Source organism: Glycine max, chromosome 20 (assembly GCF_000004515.6).
Source record: "Glycine max cultivar Williams 82 chromosome 20, Glycine_max_v4.0, whole genome shotgun sequence".
NCBI lineage: Eukaryota > Viridiplantae > Streptophyta > Magnoliopsida > Fabales > Fabaceae > Glycine > Glycine max.
The window spans coordinates 1,829,070-1,843,869 of record NC_038256.2 but is presented as its reverse complement, the minus strand read 5'-3'; the positions used below and the strand labels follow the sequence as shown (position 1 = coordinate 1,843,869).

The 14,800-nt window shown below is 31.9% G+C and overlaps 2 protein-coding genes across 2 annotated transcripts; one reads left to right on the top strand and one right to left on the bottom strand.

Moving 5' to 3' along the window:
* Nucleotides 1-3,194: 3,194 nt before the first annotated feature.
* LOC100810397 (phosphomannomutase/phosphoglucomutase) lies at nt 3,195-7,168 on the top strand. The gene is made up of 7 exons (XM_003556092.5): nt 3,195-3,807; nt 4,109-4,372; nt 4,927-5,443; nt 5,535-5,734; nt 6,338-6,450; nt 6,554-6,694; nt 6,787-7,168. Exons 1-7 carry the CDS (start codon nt 3,265-3,267, stop codon nt 6,866-6,868), a joined length of 1,860 nt encoding a protein of 619 aa, XP_003556140.1. The 5' UTR covers nt 3,195-3,264; the 3' UTR covers nt 6,869-7,168.
* Nucleotides 7,169-12,259: 5,091 nt separating this feature from the next.
* Nucleotides 12,260-13,019, bottom strand: MSG (MLP-like protein 28-like). Its single transcript, NM_001253938.2, is given in 2 exon segments — nt 12,260-12,664; nt 12,770-13,019. Coding segments are annotated over 2 exon segments (462 nt in total). The 5' UTR covers nt 12,960-13,019; the 3' UTR covers nt 12,260-12,392.
* Nucleotides 13,020-14,800: the final 1,781 nt, after the last annotated feature.

The following is a 14,800-nucleotide window of genomic DNA, read 5'->3' as shown; positions in this document are numbered from 1 at the left end:
CAGAGAGAAACTCACCAAATTTTATCAAAATGCCAAAAGTTTTTTTTTATTGAAAACAAAAACAAATACTTATAGTGTATCTGAACAAAAAGATAAAAATAGACATGGGCCTTGTAAACAGTTTGGGCCAAAATTACAATAAAAATTAATTATAACTAAAAACTTATTAAACTTGGGCCTTCAAGTTAGTTTGGGCCTTCAGCAACAATTAATTGTCTTGATAGTGTCTCTGCCTCTGGACCTTCATCCTTCTCCACTTGGGTTTTCATCCTTCTCCACTCGGGGGCTTTATCCTTCTCCACTTGGGCCTTCGCCCTTCTCCACTTGGGCCTTTAGCCTATATTTGGCCAATTTCAGGATTCTCATCAATATAAGTGAAGTCTACAAGAGGAAGATGCATCGAAACTAACAACAACTGCATACTAGCTACTGTAACAGTTATAACAGAACAAGAGTTACCTAATAATTATAACAGAGTAAGTAATAACAATCACATGATAGCTAGTTATACTCCGTTATCCTTGAAGATCTTAGCCTGTTTGGATAAGTTTATTCATAAGTATTTATAGGAGAAGAAAATAAGAAGTAAAAAAAGAAATGAGTTTTTTCATAAACTAAAATTGTCTTATACATAAATAAAAAAATCATATTTTAGAAAAGATATATGAGAGTTTTTACAAAGTAGCTTATGCATAAGCTAATTTTATTTTATAGAGAAGTCTATTTCATTTTTTTTTCTTTTCCTGGAAGTACTTATGAAGAAATTTATCCAAACAAGCCCAGTGTTACTTATAAAATCTACTGAGAAAGTGTAGTTAGTTAAACTTTAAACTTTATTTCAAGTCTGAATCGGCTATCATCATTTGTGACCAATTGAGTTGCTTGGAGAGTGGTTTTCTTATTTTATTAAAAGAATAAGGCCTGGCCAGTGGTCAGCAATGCTGAGATGTGTGCATCACGAGCCATACTGAGAAGATGGTAGCAGATCATGTTGCTTTAGTTATGCATGTACTTTGAATTTCAGCATTTGCTACCTGTAACATCTGGGGTGGCTATTTGTAAACTTCTATTCTTGAGTCATCGTGACTTAATAGAACGGTGTTGCAAATAGCGATGATATATACTAGAAGTATAAGAAGAGCCTAAAATGATTACCGAAATTAAAGGTAAAGGTAATGAAAACGAATATGGTCAATATGATTTATATTGATAAGGCATTAACGAGACCAGTGTTTCACATAATCAAGTACTTCGATTGGGGACTTACTATAACACAAACAAAAATGTCTAACTTCAACACAAACACACGATTTAAATACATAAAAAAAAATAGCAAAATAAATTTTAGTATTTTTTGGTTAAGACTACAAGTATAATGTATTCTTTGAGAGATGGAATCTTAATTCAAATAGGAAACATTTACAATATAGTGAAATTTGCTCTCTTAACCACCATGTGCGCGGATTAACTTATGCAGGATTGTTCCGGTTTTATCGGTATAGTCTTGAGTTTAAGTTTTAACATTCAATTGTGTTAAAGATCCATGCTTAATTGGATCAAAGTATCTTCATGAAAATTATAGATCTTTAAATTTTCTAGACACCAAGATCACTTTAATCACATTATTGGATCTCAAGTTATGATTGCTCCACTTCCTCGTGCTCTACTAGTTCATTCCATAAGCAATATTTTCTTTTTTTTGAAGGGATAAGCAATATTTTCTTTTTTTGAAGGGATAAGCAATATTTTCTAAAATCACAAAAACACAACGTAATACAACACAAAGTCCTAAACAAAATAAATTAAGAAAATAATGATAGAATGAAACAAAAAAATAGCCCAAAATGCATGCAAAACAATGCTAAAATATGATGGAGGATGCATCAATCTCGATATCTCTTTCCGTCTAATGAATTAATTGATGTACCTCTACTTAAGTGATAATGACTTTTGTATTGTATATAAAAAACAATGTGAATCAGATAATTTTGATCAGTAATCTTCCCTATCCTTATTATGAAAAGAGAATTCAAGAAATTACTTTATTGTTTATTGAACAGAAAAAATAATTAAGAGTATTTTGTAAAATAAAATGAATAATTTACAAAGAATCTTAAAAAAGAACAGAACAAACTTTCTAAAACGTTTCTATATATATAACAGAGGAAATATTTAATATTAAAATTTAATAGACCTGTGCTAATATCAATTCAAATTTATATATACCTTTTGTTACATAAAAGTTTTAGAAGAACATATTCTAAAAGCATTTATTATGATTTATCGTTAAGTTACTAATCACCCAACAATATAATATATATATATATATATATATATACCCACGTAACACATAAATCTTGACATTGGATTTTCGAGAATAGAATGAATGAATTATTGAATAACATCCATGACATAAAAAAATCTCCCTTAGTCTTAACTCACCATCACCTGAATATGACTACAATAACTTTTTCTGAAAAAAAAATATGTATCAGCATGCATTTTCTATTTTTTTTTTTATATGGTTTGTCTTGACAGATAAATATGTGTGTAAGACCCTAAACTTATATTTAAAAAACAAATGAAACATGTGTCCACTAGCAAGTAGATATTAATTATATGGTTCTCCAGAAACAACATGAGAGGATCCAAATTTCTTGTGGTCCTTTCTATGACTTCACTGGATGTCGCTACATATAATTTCTATAGAGTGTGCCATTAATTAGTGTATTTGAGATTCAGAGAACACGAGCATTTCCTCTCTTTAGAGGGATAAGGATTTTGTTCATTAATATTTTAGTAATTCCCCGTGTCTTTGCTTCAAAACTTGTAAGGAGAAGACTTCAGTTCTGGCGCGTTTAGCTCCACTTACTGCTAGAAATTGTTTTGGTATTTCAATTGACACAAGCCACAAACTTGGTCATCAATTGTGTTTGAATAATCAATATGCGTAATGACAAATAACCATAAATTCCTGAACACGTTTTACATACACTTGTAGTAATATGCAAGAATATACCAGGTGCTCATTCTACCCAGAAAACATCACATGCAACTAATAAATCAATTAGTGACAAAATAATTGGCATATAGACAAAAAGATGTACAAAAATCTTGGGAGTTTGTTAGTTTGTTAAAAGATATTTTTTTTTTGTTCCCGAGATATTGGATTGTAAGGTTATGGTTTAATGCTATTGTGTTTACCTTATCTCCCAAAGCTTGATTTTTATTCAAACAAGGCAAGAGCGCCAAACAAAACAAGCAATGGCTGCTTCTACTTCTCCAAACTTCACAACATCTTTGCATAAGAACTCCCACAAAACAAAGTTTCCTTCTTTACCAGGGAAGAAAACTCTGCACACCAAACTTAGTTTCTCATTTTCTTTTCCGTTCAATAAATCGATACGTGTGAAATCCATTGGCACGGCGAAGTATGATGAAGTTGTGGTGGATGAAGAGTTGGACAAGATTAGAAGGCTGCAGAATGGTTCAGATGTTAGAGGAGTGGCATTGGAGGGTGAAAAGGGCAGAACAGTTGACCTTACTCCTCCTGCAGTTGAGGCAATATCAGAGAGTTTTGGAGAGTGGATTATCAAAGGTTTAAAGAAGGAAAAAGGATACCCTGTAGAGAATGTTAGAGTGTCTCTCGGGCGTGACCCTCGAGTCACAGGGTCCAAATTGAGCGTCGCAGTCTTTGCAGGTCTGGCTCGCGCCGGTTGCATGGTGTATGATATGGGACTAGCCACCACCCCGGCTTGTTTCATGAGCACTTTGTTGCCTCCATTTGCCTATGATGCTTCAATGATGGTAGGCTACCAAAATTTATAATAGCAATAACTTGCTAGTAGCCTAGTGCTACTTTATGTTGAAATTTATAACCAAATTGAGTATAGTTCAATTAGTTGGATAAGATGTGTGAGTATTATAAATCTCCTGGTGCCGTGTTCAATTCTTACGGATAAAAAAATGTTAAAATTTATAAACTAACAAAAAATTCAAATTGTTACTAAATTTATAATAGGAATATTGGAAGGCTTATAATGTAGATGTGCACAATAATTAGGCCTAATACTAATGCTGCAAATGAATTATGCATTTTGTGCTGCAGATGACAGCTTCTCACTTGCCATACACCAGAAATGGTCTGAAATTTTTTACAAAGAGAGGTGGACTGACTTCAACAGAGGTGGAGGAAATATGTGAAAAAGCTGCTCGTAAATATGCAAATAGGATGGCCAAGGTGTCTACTTTGCTTAATGTTCTTCCAACAAAAGTTGATTTTATGAGCACCTACTCAATGCACCTACGAGAAATCATCAAGGAGAGAATCAATCATCCTTTGCATTATGACACTCCACTCCAGGGATTTCAGGTTTGACTAATTATACAGTATAATATACATAAATATTTATTGTTTGTTTGTTACACATGCCTCTCTGGAGTATATTCTAATTCACCCTCATTTTATCCTTTATATTGGGTTCTTAGTAGCTACAATATTTAGTACTATTTATATTTATCTATATAGTATAATATGATTGAGAGATAATCATGTTCGTTGAACATGCAGTTAGGAGTTTGATTCTTAGACCCGTATGTATGAAAGAATATTTGATGGAAAACTTAACCCCTTAAATAGATTAGTCCTTAACTTCTGAACAGGATGAGTCTAAAAAGATGAAATATTTAGGGCAATTCATCCACTCCCAAATAAAATTCTTCTAACAAAATAATAAATTACTGCAAATTAAATGTAAATGTGAAATAGTTGATTGTCTTAGTTTATAACATATAGGGGACTGTCATCCTATTAAAACATCATCTATGTTGTGCTTTAATTTAAGTCTTTATCCTCTATTCTTATTGTCATTGGACATTATGTTCTGAAAATTTTACACTTTCATTGCAATGAAACAAAAACTACAGATAATAGTAAATGCTGGAAACGGCTCAGGAGGGTTCTTCACATGGGATGTGTTAGACAAACTTGGTGCAGATACCTTTGGCTCTCTACATCTTAACCCTGATGGAATGTTTCCAAATCACATTCCCAACCCTGAGGACAAAACTGCCATGGCACTCACCAGAGCAGCAGTGCTACAAAACTCAGCTGATCTTGGAATAGTTTTTGACACCGATGTCGACCGAAGCGGCGTGGTTGATAGCAAAGGGAATCCAATAAATGGTGACAAGCTGATTGCTCTCATGTCTGCAATTGTGCTGAGGGAACATCCAGGATCAACCATAGTGACTGATGCTCGTACTAGCATGGCACTCACTAGATTCATAACTGATAGAGGTGGTCACCATTGCCTATACCGTGTCGGATACAGAAATGTCATTGACAAGGGAGTGCATCTTAACAATGACGGAATTGAAACGCATCTTATGATGGAAACATCTGGTCATGGTGCTCTCAAAGAAAATCATTTCCTTGATGACGGTTGGTTAAAGTTAATATTCATGAATGTTTTTGTTTCATTGTTTTGATTTGCCATGTTGTTATTGATAATGTTTTTGCCTTTTTAATGAAGGGGCTTACATGGTGGTGAAGATTATAATTGAAATGGTTAGGATGAAGCTTGCTGGATCAAATGAAGGGATTGGTAGTCTTATAGAAGATCTTGAAGAACCGTATGAATCAGTGGAACTTAGGATAAATATCATCTCTGAACCTCGACTTGCTAAAGCCAAAGGAATCGAGGCTATTGAAATATTTAGAAATTACATTGAGGTATACTTTGGATCTTATAAGAAAATGCTTTAATTATGTTTTTTTTATTATAACTAAAATTTCTTGAAAATCACAAATTTGAAAGGATCTCACTTCTTATTTAGGGTGTGTTTGATTTAGAGAATGGAAATAGAAAAAATAAAAATAGAATTTTTTTTTGAATTAAATTAGAGTGTAAGAAGTGTGAGACTCATATGGGGTCACACAATTTTTTCTCTATTTCTCTCCTCTCTCCCTCAATCAAACACACCCTTAATGAATTTTTACTTATAATTTTGTGGTTTCTAATAATTTTGTTACTAGTAATAGAGAATGTTAGTAAAAGTATGTTGAAGAGTATTGTGCTAGCACTTCTAATCTTATAATCCAAATCCATATCGAGGTTTTAAATTAAAGTCCGGATCACGGTTTCATTGTGATCCTTGATGTTGCATGAAATTGCAGACAAATGCTGCAGATGAAGCTGCAATTTCAGTCACAATAATAATTCCAAAAAAACCTTGAAATTGGCTTTGTGAATTGTTTTTCAAAACCTTGCTCCATATTTTGAAAACATTGTGGTTATCAAAGATTCAAAACATAAAAGAGTTTCTTTCTATACAGGAAGGGAGACTTAAAGGGTGGGAGTTAGACTCATGTGGTGATTGTTGGGTGAGTGAAGGGTGCCTTGTAGATACAAATGACACCCCAGCTCCCATTGATGCTCAAATGTACAGGTGGAATCAAGTTAAAGAAAATTCAAGCAGCGCTTCAATAGATCCGATTTTACATTTCTTTATGTTTTGCTCATCAAAACTGATTTAATTGTGACAAATTCAGGGCAAAAGTATCAAACGATGAGCATGCACAACATGGTTGGGTTCACATGAGGCAGAGTATTCACAACCCAAACATTGCTGTGAACCTGCAATCATCTGTTCGGGGAGGTTGCTTGTCTATGGCAAGAGCTTTTAGAGATGAGTATGTCATTTTGCCACATTAATGTCTTCAAAAGCATTTTTGAGGGCTTTAATTTTGTTAGCTGATTTAATTTGCTTATTCAATCATTGCAGGTTCCTCAAAGCAAGTGGAGTTCATACATTCCTTGACATTACTCAAGTTGATAAGTTTGCTGAAAATGGCTCCAAAGCCTAATTTGCAATACTTAATAAAAATGCTGAGAGTCTGCAGATTGAAGCCTTCATCAAAGCTCAAACTTCTGTATAATTTCAATATTATAGTAGTTTAAGTGAATTATTGCAACATAAACTTTAAGAAAAGGAAAAGAAAGTATACAACTACAATTGAGTACATAGTAAAAAAAGTATAACAGTGTTTCCATAAAAAAAAATAAAAAAGTATAATAGTGTTAGGTAAGCAAAGCAACATTTCAATCATAATTACTGATTCCTGTCATAAGCTTTTGAATAACATATATCAGTTCAAACTCCGCAATTGGATTAGAGACAATTGGTATTGCAGGTAACTCCTCTATGTTGTCTTTTGAAAGATTTTAGTATGATCTATTAGTTGGAATTTTAGGAGATCCTTATAAAATACCAATAACCATCAGGAATACATTAAGTTAGATTATTAAGAAGAGTTTTAGGAATACCTAAATCCATAATAATTGATCAAACAAACACAACGGAATCTGAATCCTTATGTGATTTCTGATTTATGTGTTATTCTTAGGATTTGTTACGAAATGGTGTAGAGACAACGGATAACTCACTAACAGTGTAACCGATGACTTCATGGTTCTTCCTCAACCGGAATCTCTTATTTTTTAATAGGACCTTCGTAACTCTTCAGATGGGGAGAAGAGAAACTATATGCGACAGCTCAGTATATTAGGGACATAGCCTTCTTATAGTGTGTTAACTTGGGTTCTCATTATCCCCTAGTGGGCCAACAATGCTCATTTAAGTCCATATCATTTGTCTAACGGGCTCACTTAATTTGATCACATACAATAAAATTCACTATTGATAAATGACTAATATAATTGTCTTATAACATTAGTCCATATTAATTATTGAAATAGAAAATTTCAACAATCTTACACTTGGATTACATATTGCAGCAATTATATCGAAAATCCTTAAGCGTGCATCTATATGTTATTTATCTTTAGACTTCCACCTTAACAACCTGGTCCATCTCATGTATCCATAATGGAATCATTATGGCTTTCGTCACTACAACAAATGTAACTAGACCCCAAGGACCACCACATCAGTACACTCAATGACATAGGTCAATATGGATAAACAACATGAAAATTACATGCAATGTGATCTTAGTCATGCCTATTTTCAACTGGTCCAAACTTTATTATTTATAGATATCTATCCAAACACAACATAAATATTGCAAACAAAACAAGCTGATAATGAAATGATAAATTTCAACTTTATTTCTGCAGAAAATCCAAACAATAAAATGTTTGAAAGTCATAATATATAGAACATAAGCAAGACTTTCACTAAACTAAGGTACTATCAGGAATTACACCCATATGAGCAGTGTGCTCATGAAAAACAAACTTTTAAGTGTTAGACCTTTAGTAAGTGGATTAATTAGCATGAAATAAGTTCCTATATGTTCTATATAAATATGCATTTTCTGAATTATTTATTTAACAACTAAATATTTTATGTTCACAAACTTTTACTTGGTTGAATCCTTAATAAGACCGCTAAGATATTATCCCAATAAACATCCGATGGCTTCTTAATGTTGGCGACAACAAGCAAGCCAGTTACAATAATTTAGCAATCATAAATTCTAGTATGATATCTCATAGCAAAACATTAACTCTATCAACATGGTTAAATGTGGATCCTTATGTGGAGTGATTGCTATTTAGACATTCCAAAAAAATCGAAGTTAGAATACCTAATGATCTCTAAACTTCTAGACTTTCGATATGAAAACATGTAGTTTCTTATTTTCTTCAATTAATGCATAATGCACTTTACTACTTTCTAGTGTTGCATACCAAGATTACTCATATATCACCTTAGGACTCCCACAAAAAAATTATTTTAGGACAATAAAAAAAACTTAAGAATACATGATAAAGTGCAATATAACTGTTTTGCAACAATAAACCATATGATTCTAGTAGGATGTTATCAACATATAATACCAAAATAATAAATTTAGTCCTACTAAACTTTTAGTATATGCAATCATCAACCAAATTTATCCCAACACCATAAGAAGTAATCTTGGTGAATTTTGTAATACCATAGATGAGAGACTTGTTTAAAAGCATAAATGGATTTCTTTAGTTTGCATACTATAGACTTTAGATCATCTTAAACAAGGTTTTCTGGTTGCACCGTATAAAGTGTTTCATCAATGTTTCTATTTAGAAACGTAATATTTACATCCATCTATGCAAAACAATTATCAAAATGATCTACTGTGTCATTATAGTCCTAAGAAAGTCTTTCTAAGAAATCAAAGAGAAAGTATCTTTGTGATCAATGCCTCCCTTCTTGTAAAACTTTTGGCGACAAGATAAACTTTATATATCTCAATATTACCCATTGAATCTCTTTTGACTATAGATATTTATCTATAACTTATGAGTTTCACACTTTCAAGCAATTTGACGATATCTCAAATGTCATGTTCAACCATCGATTTTATTACATCATTTATGGAATCAATCCACATGAGAGTTAGAGCACAACATGAGTTGACTAAAGTCAATTAGGTCTTCTTAGTCAACCTGATGTCATATGCATGTTCTTTAAGAAATATGACATAATCATATCAAATTACATTTTCTATTTCTCTAGAGGATCTTCTTAATGACACTTCTTGAGACTATTGAGTTTGAACTTTAGGTGATGCTTGAGAGATAATCTCAATGTTGTCTTGTCTTTTAATAATGTTAGAAGTAACATCATTATTTAATTATTATATTTTTTTCTTGAACATTTCATTATTCACATGGAAAATCATACTATTTATAATCACCACATGTTTACCATCGGAAGCATGTAATTATTCTGTCAAATTGTGTCTTCCTTTGGGCCGAACATCATTCGCATGAATAATTCCATGTAACATCTATGCAAATTCAATCAAATCAACTTACACATTAGGGATTACTTTGACAACATGTTATTTCAAACAATTTAACCAAAAAATACAAGACAATTTAATATAATAAATGGGAGGTCTTAAAAGTACACAACTTTCACATATAATTTAATTATATGAAAATATATATAACAAAATATGCAAATATTTTGCAGAACAAACTCATCACAATATATCTAGCACAACCTTAATTTCTAGTCTTTGAACAGAGAAATTAATTTGTAATTGATACTCCTAACGTAATGATCAAATATTGACAATAAATTCTGTCAAATAATGGCCTTTCTTTGGATCGACTATAATTTACATGAAAACACCTTATAATTGTCACACATTTATTATCACTGGTATAATATTATTTGGCCAAATTGTGTCTTCCTTTGAGCCGAACACAATTTGCATAAATAATTTATACAAAAATCTATGTAATTTTAATCAAATCAATTTTCACAATAAGGATCACTTTGACAATATATCACGTCAATCAATTTAATTAAAAAAATCACTAGATATGCAAATGAATGAGAATGATTAAATTAACTTCAAAACAAATAAGAACAAGAGATTTACCTTTATTTACACGCCATGCAACGTACCTTGGACGCTCTTTCTTCATGTGTCCAGACTTCTTGTAGAAGTAGCAAGAAAATTCTTCATATTTCTTTTGTTTCTTTTGCTGACACAATGAGATATAAGCTCATTAATAGATAATTTGTCCTTGTGTTATAACTCACTTTGAATTGTCCAAAGTGTTCAAACTTCTTGTAGAAGTAGCAAGAAAATTCTTCATATTTCTTTTGTTTCTTTTGCTAACATGTCCTTGTGTTATAGCTCACTTTGAATTGCCCAAAGTGTGCAAGAAGTGAGATCAAAACTAAATACACCAACATGTCTTTACCAAGCTCTAACTTAAGTGCTATCAGTTTTGATGTCAAGTTAGACATTTTTATTATGTATTCCCTTATATAACTTCTCCTTTTTTAACCAAAAATAAAAAAACAAAAAACTACATGCATAAAAAATTCCCTTATATGTAATGTGAACTGTAGCCATGAAGAGAAGTTATTCACAAAACCAACTAAAGATGCCAAAGAACAAAATACACTCGAATTTAAATCAAATATCCAATATGGTAGTATTTGAATTTATGGACAATTAATATGTGTTGTTCCAAAAAAAAAAATTGGATTCATATAACCAAAGCAATCCAAGTATAATTAGAATCAAATAATTTTAAATCTCGGAAATAAGTTTAAATCTAAATAACGGTAACTTTGATATTACTTGTTGAAATTTTAAAAAATCCTTATAAAATATCAATAAGCATTACGTTAAATTATTAAAAAGAGTTTTAAAAATACATAAACTCATCGTAATGATCATCTTTTACTGTACAACTACCAAACATCATCATTTAATTCGGCTTTTGAGAGAAAAAATTCACGGTCACCGATTAAGCAAAGGATAAACATGGCTCAATCGGTTCAATTATTTGCAGTCGTGCTGCCAGCTCGTTTCCAACCAAGGTCATTTACATTATAGTACATCCCCATTTGGAGTTGTACCATTGCACGTTGGACCACAAAATTTGAGACCATTTTATTAAAATTGTCATGTCAATTGCAATGTTCAGAGTGATTATTGTATAATTTTTCCATGCATGGAAAGGGAGTTGAAATTTATTTAAAATTACAAAGCAGTACCTCCACAATTGTACTAAAATTGTAATTTAAATTTGACTTCAATATATTTTTGGTTTTTGAAAAATTTATAGATTCTGCATTTGGTCCCTATTTTTTCCTTCTAATTTTGCCTTTGGTCCTGAATTTTTTGTTTAATTTATATTTCGTCTCTTTCATTATGTTGGCTATGTTAAGTTGTTCCTAAAACATTTTTAGATCTTTCTTTTGGTCATTGATTTTTTTTTTGTATCACAACCGCCAATATGTTTTCTATCAAATGCTAATCTCTCAAGTTAATATAGAGCTAATGTAATGACAAGAATCAAATATAAAATAATTTTTCAGGAATCAAAAGTTAAGAAAGAAATTATTAAATATCAAATGCAAGATCTGTAAATTTTTCAGGGATTAAAACATATTCAAGTGTTTAATTTAAATTAAACAACTTTTGTGGAAGCATTTTGACATTTAATTTCTTCTGGTTTTTAGCCAATGCATGCCTGTAAGCTTCCCAATGAAGAAAAACCGGCTATCCACAAACCTTCTAGTTATCAAAAGTATTTGGCAAAATGTTTGAGACAAACAAGGATAAATCCCCCTTAACATCAATTAATCAATAGCTGGTCGAAGATTACAAATCACAGACATACAAAGGCATGTAGCCCTCCCTGTGATCCCCGGCCAATATTTTGAATAAACCAACAACACATTACACAACTTATGGTTGAGAACCAATATTTTTAACAAGTTAACCAACAACATATTACGCACGGCAATTTAAAGCAAACATAATGGCTGATAATTAACCAAGGGGCCACATGCAACACACCACACACATCACAACTTTATTTAGCGTGAACCACTTAGGGATCATTTTAACGAGCCTCAACAAGATGAGCCTCCACGTTCTTGGTGAGTTTAACCACCAAATCTTTGTACTTGGTTGGCTCAGGGGCAGTGTGATCCACCTTCTCATACAAGAAAGTCCACTTCACAAGGCTGTGCTCATCACCTTTTGGTAAAACATGAACGATAACCTTGTAGCTCTTATAGTACTTCAACATGACACCCTCCAATATGGTGTAGGTTATCTTCTTGTTTTCATCATCAAAATCAACTCTCTCCTTTAAGGTCTCAACAGTGTCCCCTACATAATATTCAACAACAATAATAACAATGATAACTTAATCATAACAACAATATGGAATAGAAGATATATAGCTGTGAATTGTGTTTATTAAGTTTAACTTACCATCAGCGAATGTAAGCACCTTGATATTGCCAGATTTATCCCACTCACCTTCATGAACTTCCACCTTATGGATATGATGAGGGGCAACATCATGAATACGATGCTGTTTCTTACCCTTCAAGGTGTCGTAAAAGTGATCAGCAGAGGTTTTCACCTCAATCTCAGCCACCAACGAGTCGGGTTGAGACATTCTTGAATTCAAATAATTGCACACAACTATCAGTTATCTGAAAGCAACTATCACTGGCTTGTCATGTTTGAGCATACGAGACACCTATATATAGAGGCTCAAATGGTCGTGGTTTTTCACATCTTAAACTTAACATTGTTTTATCTTTGTCTTCTTTTCTCAATGTATTAATACAATGAGAATTTCTTTTGAAAAAAGACAAAAAAAAACTTTCAAAGTTGAAAAAATGATGAACGGCTAAAAGGGAAAATGAAGAAGTAAATATTGAATTTCCCTTTCCTCTTCTACTATTATTAAAGAATAAGTGGGCACAAACGTAAAAATTAAATATGTCATATTATATACTGTTGCAATGAAAGTGTAAAACTATTATCCTATTGTTATGAAATCATAAATTATAATATGTGATAAATTTATTGATTTTTTTATATCATTCCAATGATAATTTTTGTTTGATTCATGGTGTAGCTTAATAGTATTATTCTTTTCCCTTTACATATGAAACAAAGTTTTGGTATTTCAAAAAATAGAAAGAAAACAATTATTATTAAGTGTCATTTTTATGTTTATTTTCAGTGAAATATATATGTAAAAAATAAGTTTGTGTTTAATAAGCAAGCGATATAGAATTTGAATTCTGACTTTGGATATAAAATAAATCATAATGAAAGGAGAGTACTTACCTTAAGTGTGCTCACGATTTCTAATGAATATTAATCGTTACTTTCAATAGTAATTATTTTATATCAATACCATAATCAACAATATATATCTATATATAAAAATGGATTGGTAGACACTAAAAAATTATTGGACACCTAGTGAAAGAAATGAGATAAAAGGGTGGCTAGATATGATAATCAAGAAGAATATGATTGATATTAATGAGATGTTTGGAGTGAAGATGTGACATCCTCTACCCCGACATATATGTATATATAAATAAAATATATAAAAATATTGGAAAACAAATTCACATGGCTAAAAGGTTCACATCCACTGCACTATTATCAATTAAAACTTATTAAAAACATATTCGGCTCAAAATAAGTCCGTCAAAATTTATAAAAATATTTTGTTAAATCAGTGAGGTAAAATAAAATAGATTAACATGATAAAATTAATATAAAAACTTATTATCCAATGTCACATCCTATCAGAGCATTGTGTCCCGACATCCTTCAGCACAATATTCCTTAAAGCAGTTCATCTAGTCATCTGCTCCCTTGAATACAAAATTCAGGATCATCACAGGATTCAAATACCAGCAAACCGAGAGTGAGTTATCACATTCCTAACTACTAGAGAGAAACGAGATAACATATAGTAGCCAAATACAATCTACTTAGCATAGCTCACATTATTTCACCACTTTGTCATTCAAAATTCACTTTTCAATCAATCACACCTTTCAATCATCCATCACAATATACAAGAATCACACACTCTGATCAAGACATAATAACACATCAATTTCATGATAAACAATTAGCAAGCGTATGCAACAGTTATGCTAAAACTCAAGTCTATATGCAATGTGGTACCATGTCAGTGAAAAATCTCGTCGGGCGCCTAGGAGTACATGACAAGACAAACCACACACTAGTAAGTCAAGTAACTCTCACTAGGTAATATCATAGGGAGACCAGTCAGGATCACAGTGTTTTACGAGAATGCTCCAATCATATGGGATCAACATAGGCTTAAAGAAACACTCAAATCGGGTGACCCCCAAGGCCTACACTCCGAAGAGTCCGTCAGGGCCTCTCCCTCCTGATTCAGGTCCAACTCAGAAAACATTTTAGCACACAAACTCTATCTATGAACTGTACAAAACACAC